Here is a 9,242-nt window from a genome sequence, read left to right as displayed (position 1 = left end):
GTGTAATAATTTTCCTTAAAAAGAAAAGGTTCGCGTGCAACATCCACAACGGTAATGGTTCGACTGAATCTTACCGGAGTTGATAAATCGTGGTTAACACACTTTGAAACTTCAGGACGCGATCCCAGATCGATACAGTCCCGAAATGGAGGCGCAAAGGATATTTGATAAGATGTTCGACGTTGACTCGAAAAAATCGTACATCGTAGATTCTCAAGACGATTCGTCCCGTTGCGCATATGATATTGACGCGTCAGATAGCGACGATAAGGCCTACCACCAGGTGATCATATCGTAGTACTGACGCCGACCCCTCAGACCTAGAAAGCCTCTTAGTAGACATGCACGCATTCTTTTATCTGCTTTTTTTCATTCGGTGTTAGTTTGCCGTTAAGTATTATAGATGCGACATCATTGCTTCATAATTATTTTAACGGAAAATATATAATATTGAAATTATAAAGATTATGTTTTTAATGTTAATTCTTAAATAAATAAGCTTCTAAAGCTATACTTTAGAAAGACAACGCTTTAAGCTTGCTTACGTTATTCTAAATACAAATTTAACTGCTATGTATAATTAAAGCATTGTATAAATAACAATGAGAAACATGGATTATCATAATTTCAATAGTATATAAAAAAAAACGTCGCTTCTATAGTTAATTATATGGCATCCTGCAACCGAATCGAAGAAAGTCCTTGTTGTAAAAGTCTCATACATGTTATCCCAGTGATTTTATAGTCGTTTCTGTTATAATTTCTATATTTTATTCTTTATATTTTTCGAAAAGGATGTACTAAAACGTGTCTCGTATACGCTTGTTTTCGAATCTTCTCGTCGTAGAAAAAAAAAAAGTTGGATTTTAAAATGTCTTTATTTTTGCATGTGGCAGGTTATATTCCTTAATCAACGCGACCAGTCATTGTGCATGAACATCATCTTCACATTATGGATGACATCGACTCCTTCGTTAACAGTTATTCATTTTATTTCACGTTTCAATAAGATGATTTCTCATTAGAATATGTTACAGAAAAGTGTATTTAAATCCCCTCACACGATAATTGTTTATTTTTTACATTAAATAATTCTATTGGTTTTGAAAGTTACCCGATTACAGTAAGAAACATCGAAGAGCTTCTGAATATTGTAGCTTTTTGCCACGGTACTTATATATCTCAATTTATTAGTCTAGATATTTCTTTTACGTTCTAAATAAAAGATAAAAGCGCTTATTGTGGTCTGGTTTTATATCGTCTATTGCGTTATTAAATTTTTTTTTAGAATGAGTATAATAGAAGTATTGTAAACAGGTGGTTCAGAGAAAAGATGGTGGAACACATCGCCAGCATCGGCTGACTCATGTCTCTGCAGCGGCGTTAAGACATAAATATGCTATTCTGGAACATGAACTCCGATTACAGGTAATAAATAGATAATAACATTCGAAATGTCGAGACGATGAGAGCAAAAATTTTAAAAGAAAACGTTTATCGTTAGCTGTTATTTCTATATCAACCCATACTGAGTTTCTTGACAAAATTTAAAATCATCCTTCGCTTTTAACAACAGGAACCCAGAAAACGATCTATGTGAAGAACATTAAAAAAAATACAATATTAAAATTATAAAATATTGTTTTTTTTTATGACCAAATAGTTTTTGACAATCGACTTTGTAAAGATCGTTTCCGATGTTTGCCGATGCATAATTATTATGAATTACTTAATGTTTTTATTTGTTTTTGATTGTAAATTTATTATTTAATAATAAAGGATCCAAAACTCTGATGGTTATTTGTAAGTTGTAGTATTTAAACCAAAGTTTTGGCTTCAGGGTACAGCCTTTTTACAGAAATCATTATCCGAAGAGTGCGAAGACCTCGGCGTGGACTCGCCATCTGCAGCTGAACTCTTTCCGGAAGCAGAGTTGTTTTCAGGTTCGCCTGCGCACGAAGCTCAACAACACTCACACACGCGTAAGCAAATTTTATTTTAAATTTAATTACCACGGTAGTAGGTAACCTATCCAAGGTTCCACCCACTGATCACAATTTTTACTGTCAAACAAAACTACTAAGAATTAGTATTGCTGTGTTCCGGTTTGAAGTGTGAGTAAGCTAGTGCAATTTAAATAGCTACATATATTAAGAAGTGTAGAGAAATAAATAATATCGCATATACACTAAAATATTTCAAATTAATTACAGCCCAACCAACAATTCTCAATCAAAGTGGCATATCTCAACCGGATTTAGAAGATCAAATAGCCAGCGATCGGCTTCTACGACAAGATGGAACAAACGACCAGCACGATCTCGGCGTCACACTTGGGCTGGATGAAGGCATTGTCACCGTTAGCGAAGACGGGATGCAAGCCACAATTACATTAGATCAGGAAGAATTTGCTAGATCTCATCCAAATACCACTTTCCATAGCGAGCCTACAGACGAAGGAGAGGTAGATTTTTTTGATAATATCTAAGATTTGGGATTAATAGAATGCGTGAACCTTGAATTGTATAAATAAATGGTTCATGTAATGAGTTCATATATAGCTCTTATTTTCCCCTTTTCAGGTCCAACCGTTTACAATAACCGGTCTTAAGGGACGGCACATAACATCGACCATATTCCATGCCGGTAGAGCACCAGCGACCGTACTGGTAACGGCACCGCAGACCACGGTCATATCGCAAGCGACGCCCGATCACGTGATACATAATAATGTAAAATTCGCGAATATCAATCAAATAATTAATTCATCACCAACGGCAACGCATAGAAACCTCAACCTTGCCTCGGTGCTGGTTAAAGACGAGCGCCTCACAAAGTTCGACAGTATACTTACAGATTCCAGAGAACTCCATCTCTCTAATACAGCTTCAGCAATCGTGCATTCCACTGGTAACGCGACTCAAGTGATCAGACGAGTATGTTACGACGACGACAAAAGGGACACGAGATATTTAATGGACGAGCCAGAACCTCTAATTGCCGGTGATGATGCAAAAATGATAGCAGAAGACAGCTCACGTGATGCAACTCTCGAATCGATAGCAGGTGATGACGATAATTCTCTCCCCGAGCGACACGCTGAATTGTTCTGGGAGTCGAACTCCGCATCCGAACGCTCGGACGGCAGGCGACCTTTAGACTTCAGCAGCGATAGCGAAAAGTGTTGCAAAAGTCCATCCTTCGACGAGACTAATTCTACTGATTCTAGCGGTGTCGGGACTCACGTGCGACTAGACTCCGTAATAAAAGACACTCGAGGTCTGGAAAGGAGCACAAGTGGGGATGGTTCATCTGCGGATGATATTCATCCCCCATTACGTACTTATCCCGCCAAGCGGATGTACCATGCGATTGACGGAGAAATGGAAAGGAGCATGTCCGGGAAAACAAGGGCTGGATTTCCAGAAGAGAGGTCGGAAAGCCTCGAAGTAAGACGGCGAGCATCGGGGCGGGGAGTGGTGAAGCGGGGCTGCCACTGCTGCAACGGCTCCCCGGCACCTCCTAGACCAAAAAAACCTAGACAGAGAAAACCTACCATGGACTTTACTTCCAATTAAAGACGTATAGTGATTAATTGACTTACTAGGCTAGGCGGGGATCACGTCCTTGAAAGTTTCCGCGCCAGACTGAATGCGATTTCTTTGACGAGGATTCACTTAAGTGTATAATAATGATAAGTTGTTGAAATTGTTTTGTAAATAACAATAAACAGATAGCTTTCGTTCAGATACTACGAGTACTTTTTTGTTAAAATTATTATAAGTTTAGAAGATTCCTTTAAGATGTTATAATTTTCTAGGTATAAAAACTGACACCGATTAGTTCAAACTTTTTTTTTTTAATTTTGACTTAATTTTTCATATTTTTTTTATCGATATATATGATTTTTAAAGATATTTCTGTTTGTTTGTTAAATTTCATGTAATATATAACTTATACATATTGTATTGATAATATATTGATTGTATAAAATAATTGTATTACATAGGTTACCTCCATATAGGTTAAGCGTTTCCGTTTAGTGAATACAGGCCATACTCAAATGTGAATTTGTCTCTTAGTGTTTTAGGTGTACGGAAATCTATAAAAGCCCTTCTTTATAAAGCTAGACTGATGTTGACACGTTTGTTTTTAGCGTATCGCTATTTAAATTCGAAGCCGATATTTTATAGTTTTATTTTCTATACTGTACTATATTAGTAGATTTAATTAATATGGCAACTTCCATGGGAACTGCACAAATTTAACGTCGGTGTGACGGTGAGCTTTAACTTTGGCGGTTTATTTTTCGATGTTTAGTTATTCGATAACATACGGTGCCAATACTGGTCGAACCGTGCTTGAATTTACATTCGCAAAGGGCGTTAATATATCGCTGTATTTAAAGAAAATATAGTAGAATTGTATAAGTTAGTGTGAATTTATATTAACCATTTTAAGGGTGTAAATAATTTTAGTCCCCAATTACTGTTCCGGGGACCATCTAGTCACTATCGTACCGTTATAGAATATCGTATATTTAGATTGAATGCGGTATCGGTCTTTCCGATTTTCGGCTTAAAGCCAATTAAACTTCAGTATTTAGCCGCTTGTATATAAATTTGAATGGATGTGGGTAGTTACATAATAACCCCTGTTTTTGATGTCAGAATTTTTTTTCGTGGTACTAAATACCACGAGCAATTTGTAAATAAAATGATGATAATTAGTGAATTTAGTGATCGTCGGTCGTTCTCTAACGGTGTTATTATAGTGAAACGTAACAGATACGTTTTATGCGCTCGTAATCGAGTCGAATTCGGTATAAACCATAGTTCAGGATGTTACTTCAAGTAGTCGTAAGATAGTGTTGTTAGGTAAAGTTCATAGTACGTGTATATGAGCCTTTAGCCCGACCTTCAAATGAGTTTGATATTTTTGAATGGACAACATCAAGACAGATTACGCTTTCGAAGTCAGACTAAAGGCGAATAGTGTCCACATATCGGGACGCCTTTTTCCGCAAATTTTTTGGAACCTTTAATATATTTTTTTCTCTAAAAAGACAGTTTTTCTGCCATTTCTAAAAGTAAGATTCGAATTTTTTATATAATCCAGTAAGTTGTTATTGTTCGATATTGTAGGTCGGTTTACCTTCGATATTACTATCAGACTACTACAGTATTGCAAATGTGTTTTGTTATTTTCAACTAGACGTTATAAATTTATTAGCTGTAAATGAAAACTTGATAATGTTTAGGAAGTTTTGTCACTATTATTTTTTTTAATTTAACCAATGTGTTTTTGTGATTATGTAAACATTATTTTTAAAACGGCTACAGAAAAATGATCATTAAAACTTATCTATTAAAATTTCTTTTATTTACTTACTCTTTCAGAAAAAAACACTTGAAAACACTTGGCTTGTTTTTTTTTTTTAATTTAATTTCCTGGGGTGGTGATTCTCAAATAAGTGGTTTAAATATTTTAAATTATTTTTGGATGGCAAACGAGCTAATGCTTCGCTCATATAAACTAGCAATTGGAAACAAATCCATCAATGCCTCGTCAACCAAAATATCTAAGATGTGTCTTATCCATGCGAGTATCTTTAGTCTAGTCGTTGAAATCAGAACACGTTAATACGTTTGCTGTTAGATCAACCGGTAAGTGATAATTATATCCAAGCAGGTCTACCTTTATGTAGGCTTTTGCCTACTGCTATATTTGGTTTATTCTTGTTCATACTTTTCTAGGAAAGATTTTTTATAATATATGTGTACATAATATACCACAAAAAAGAATTATAACTTTATTTTTCATAATAAAATTTAAAGTTATTTTTATTAATTAGACCAAACCCAGTCAAAATATATCAAAGGATATAAGATAGATTTACAAATTAATTAGGAAATACACAAATTATGTGTATGTGAGCATTATGAAAATAAAATTCAAAAAGCCAGCACTACTTAGTATGCATATGCTCAATTATATTAACTTATACGCCGGATTTTGTTATATATTTAGCCTTTGGTATGTGATCTAAATAATTGATTAATAAAAATTTATTGAAACCATAGTACTATATACAGTAATATTTTCTCTGAATCACATCTTGCTTTTGCATTATTGGATATCAATGGTTTTAATTTGGTAATGATTACTGACTTTCTTGTGTTTCAGTGTCACTTACTTTAGAGGAAGTGCATTTCTATCACTTCAAGGAATATCATTCTGATTTGTCGCATTTTCTTAAGTATTAAAAAAATCAGACTGTTCAGAAGCAAATAAGCAATGTAACATCTCGTCTCAAGAAAAAAGTACAGTTGTGTTCTTTTACTTAAAGAATAGAAGTTCGGAAACACGTTAAAAACAATTTATGATCTTTCTTTGGTCGGCATAATAAAGCGATACTATATTCATTTCATCATTATGGTAACATTGCAGAGAAATAAGTTTCGCTTGAAAGAATACAATTAATTAATTGTATATTCTACACAAAAAAAGGTTTCTAAGTATCTACTACAAATTTGTAGTTTAAAATAGTAACATGATGAGAAATTTAATAAAACTAGATTTATGTAATATTTATAAATTTAATTACTATTCAGCTTAACATATACATAGTAAATATTTATTTTAATTTATTATATAACTAACGAAGGCGGACGTTTTTGTGTTTGGAATAATACATAATACAATGTTCGCGACTTAAAGTTCTTTGTTACGACATTTAAACCAATAGCCCAAGTTGAGCTACTTCCACAAAGCGTTATGTAATTTCATATAAATTAATTTTAAACATCGCTAGACCACTTCCTTTTTTCTTTTATCCTCTTCATAACGGCTAACACCTCTATCCTGAACTCTAATCTTTCATCCTCGGAATATTTGACAACAGAAGGTAGAAGAGAGGCAAAGAAAGCTTCATCCTCATTCATGATTCTAGGATCATTGCATTCATCGACTTCTACATAGTCGACTTCCGTTTTTTCAATGTCTTTAATTTTCTTAGGTTCTTCTTCAATATAGTCGGACTTTTTCGATCTTTTTCTATAACTTGTAGTTTCTTTGGGACTCTCAATTTCGACTTTCATATACGTTGAACTGTCTTCAGTATTATAACCGACGCTAAAGTCTTCGTCAGTTGATGTCACTTTAATCAGGAATTTCAGATGATCATATAGAAGATATTTTCTTCTAGGTCTTCCCATTTTCGTTTTGAGAGTCTTCACAAAGGTGTCGCGGATGTTTGTCCATTTGTTTAGTATCAGTTCACCTGAAAATAATTGACAAAGGTTCTCATTTTAAAGTATAGTTCGTTGGACGAGCTTATCTCGTAAGTACCTACCGATAAAATTTCTGGCTAATTCGATCACTTTTTTTTAATTATTCTCAAGTCAATAGAAGCCGTTTCATTAGCTTGTATTTCTGGAGCTAAAAATTAATAAAAATGTACTACTTGATCCAAACTCATCCTATTTATATTTATATATTATATTTTATATAATGTTTTTATTAAAATAATTAGAAACATATTTTATTTCAATAATTTTTATAATATATTGATATATAAATTAGAAAAGCCACACATATAATAATTTCTTTTGAATACATATTTATACATGTTTTCATTCATTACATTTTATACCTGAATAACTGGATGTCTTACTGTGTTTGTGTGTTGTAAATATTTTAATTTTTATGTCTTTCTAACCTTCAAAAAATTATAAAGTTTTATATGGAAAACCTACCCGTCACGCGCTTTTCTTCAGCCGTCATTTCTTCGTATCTTTCGTCAAGGAGAACGAATACATTCTCCCATGCCGCTCGTCTCTCTGCGCGATCTTTATATACTTCCAAAGTCTTATCCCAAAGACACGGCCGTTCTCTCACAGCGTGAATTAATTGCACAACATCGTATTTAAATTGCCTCATAATTAAATAATACGTGTTTGTTTAATTTTGTTACGTTATATCACAAAAATAACAAATAATACACTCTACACTCTTTTGTCTAACACGTCACTGCGCGGCGTCAAAATGTCGGATCGTGTCGTGTCTTTGTATCTCTTTCTAACATTAAAAGATAAAAAGGGAGAGGTAAAAGCGAGCGAGGTCACCGACATTGCTTCGCGTCCCTCGGCCCGTCAATAGTTTATTCGATGACCATTTTAATTTGATCTTTATTTTCTCGTAGATAAGTTGACATTGAGGGTTCTCTTGATTGGTTATTCATTTTGATAATCGTGACGGCTGTATTTCCTTATATTTTAAATATAAATTAAAATCAAAAGTTTGAAAGAAATATAAAACTGAGCCCTTTTCTAATTAACGCGGGACAACATTTAATGAATTAACTTTTCATCAAATTTATCATTATTATCATTGAGATGCAAAAATCAAGAAATATAACTTTATTTTTTAAAATATAAGTAGAATGTATTTGTTTTTTTTTTTCTCATAATTTTTCTTAATTATTATTACGCAATTACAATAAAAAAGCATTTTTCCAAGACTAGTGTTTTAATTTAATAAAGGCTCCGTGAAGAATTTAGAAAATATTTTGTAATACGAGTCCTGTGCATGACGTTACGTCAAACTAATAGACCTGCCGTACGATTACGGATCATCCAATTCAGTAACTGAAGCATATTTGGTGCTGATATTAATTTGTTACAATATATTTATATATATAATTATTGTGTAAATTTTAAAATCGATACCAAAACGATTTGGTAAAACAAAAGGCGTTTGGCTTTAGAAGTATGTATAACGTCCATTCAAATTTCTACGGTTTCATCTTGTGAACTAATATCACTTCATTTCGAAAATGATATAATGTTAGTTTGTAATATTTATATAATAAGGCTGCCTGTTGCCTAATGGTTAGGTTAGGTTTGGTTTATAGTTATTTTAAATTTATATTGACTATAACTATATAGGGCTTCGTACAAATCCCGAATGGATTGGTACCGCGCACTCATCATATAGTCTACCGCCAAGCAGCAATAGTTTGTATTATTGTGTTCCGGTTGGTGAGCCAGTGTTACTACAGATACAGGGGACGTATCATCTCAATTCCCAAGGTTGGTGGCGCACCAGCGATGTAAGGAATGGTTATGGCCCCAAAAGTCTAAGGACAGTAGTGAATACTTACCATAAGGTGGCATATATACCCGTCCACATATACTTTAAAAAATGGATTGATAACGTTTAAAATATAGATCAAATCAGTT

At 33.6% G+C, this 9,242-nt stretch overlaps 2 protein-coding genes across 5 annotated transcripts in view; one reads left to right on the top strand and one right to left on the bottom strand.

The window, feature by feature from the left end:
- LOC125073680 overlaps positions 1-5,358 on the top strand; it is a 29,931-nt gene extending 24,573 nt beyond the window's left edge. Inside the window, exons 13-17 of one of the 4 annotated variants that reach the window (XM_047684629.1) lie at positions 116-283; positions 1,318-1,428; positions 1,859-1,982; positions 2,214-2,464; positions 2,583-5,358. In XM_047684629.1, the coding sequence (XP_047540585.1) occupies positions 116-283; positions 1,318-1,428; positions 1,859-1,982; positions 2,214-2,464; positions 2,583-3,578 (1,650 nt within the window). In that variant the 3' untranslated portion in view covers positions 3,579-5,358. Of the gene's footprint in view, positions 1-115; positions 284-1,317; positions 1,429-1,840; positions 1,983-2,213; positions 2,465-2,582 lie in introns of all 4 variants that reach the window. The other 3 variants (XM_047684628.1, XM_047684631.1, XM_047684630.1) reach the window with 3 other exon arrangements.
- A 1,287-nt stretch (positions 5,359-6,645) lies between these two features.
- Positions 6,646-8,038, bottom strand: LOC125073748. Its single transcript, XM_047684765.1, has 2 exons — positions 7,758-8,038; positions 6,646-7,282 (listed from the first exon to the last, which is right to left on the bottom strand). The coding sequence occupies exons 1-2, from the start codon at positions 7,939-7,941 to the stop codon at positions 6,801-6,803; spliced, it is 666 nt and encodes a 221-aa protein (XP_047540721.1). The 5' UTR covers positions 7,942-8,038; the 3' UTR covers positions 6,646-6,800.
- Positions 8,039-9,242: the final 1,204 nt, after the last annotated feature.

This window comes from Vanessa atalanta, chromosome 25, assembly GCF_905147765.1.
Source record: "Vanessa atalanta chromosome 25, ilVanAtal1.2, whole genome shotgun sequence".
Classification (NCBI taxonomy): Eukaryota; Metazoa; Arthropoda; class Insecta; order Lepidoptera; family Nymphalidae; genus Vanessa; species Vanessa atalanta.
The sequence above is the reverse complement of the archived record's forward strand: the minus strand, read 5'-3'. Positions and strand labels throughout refer to the sequence as shown.

Bases quoted from the DNA above. Each gene is read 5' to 3' on its own strand.
- LOC125073748 (XM_047684765.1), bottom strand. From the start codon at position 7,941: ATGAGGCAATTTAAATACGATGTTGTGCAATTAATTCACGCTGTGAGA. The intron at 7,283-7,757 runs GTAGGTTTTCCA...AATTATTTTCAG, and splicing joins TGAAGAAAAGCGCGTGACGG to GTGAACTGATACTAAACAAA.